This window comes from Chaetura pelagica, unplaced genomic scaffold (assembly GCF_000747805.2).
Source record: "Chaetura pelagica isolate M959 unplaced genomic scaffold, ChaPel_1.0 scaffold1341, whole genome shotgun sequence".
NCBI classification, from domain to species: domain Eukaryota; kingdom Metazoa; phylum Chordata; class Aves; order Apodiformes; family Apodidae; genus Chaetura; species Chaetura pelagica.
Genome location: NW_009952053.1, coordinates 388,041 through 388,379, shown reverse-complemented (window position 1 = coordinate 388,379; position 339 = coordinate 388,041). Strand labels below are relative to the sequence as shown.

Sequence of the window (339 nt, the reverse complement as noted above, 5' to 3'; positions counted from 1 at the left end):
GCCAGCTGCCTGCGGAACGCGCTGCGCAGCAGGTGCAGCATGGCCTCCGAGGGGGTCCTGGCCTCTGCTGTGCCACTGCTGGCCCCTGCGGGGGGCTTCTCACTCAGGCTGGCCCCTGTGGTGTGGTCCTAGAACACAGAGCAGCAAAAAAAAAGAGGGTGTGAGGTGCCAGCGAGCGACGGGGTTGAGGTCGACGCCGTTTTCTCGCTCGGGAGCCGCGCGGCGCCTAGAGAAGGAACAGAACATTGCACACCCAAACAGACCACAAAATGGACTGTATTGAATAAAATGCCAAATCCTCCTGCAAGAGAGGAAGCTGCAAATTCAGATTCCACACTG

The 339-nt window shown here is 59.3% G+C and overlaps 1 protein-coding gene across 1 annotated transcript in view; it reads right to left on the bottom strand.

Moving 5' to 3' along the window:
- Positions 1-339, bottom strand: part of PCSK1 (proprotein convertase subtilisin/kexin type 1) — a 39,388-nt gene that overhangs the window by 226 nt on the left and 38,823 nt on the right. The window contains exon 15 of the mRNA XM_010003673.1: positions 1-128. This exon is cut by the window's left edge and continues 226 nt beyond it. Within this exon, the coding sequence (XP_010001975.1) occupies positions 1-128 (128 nt within the window). The remainder of the gene's footprint in view (positions 129-339) is intronic.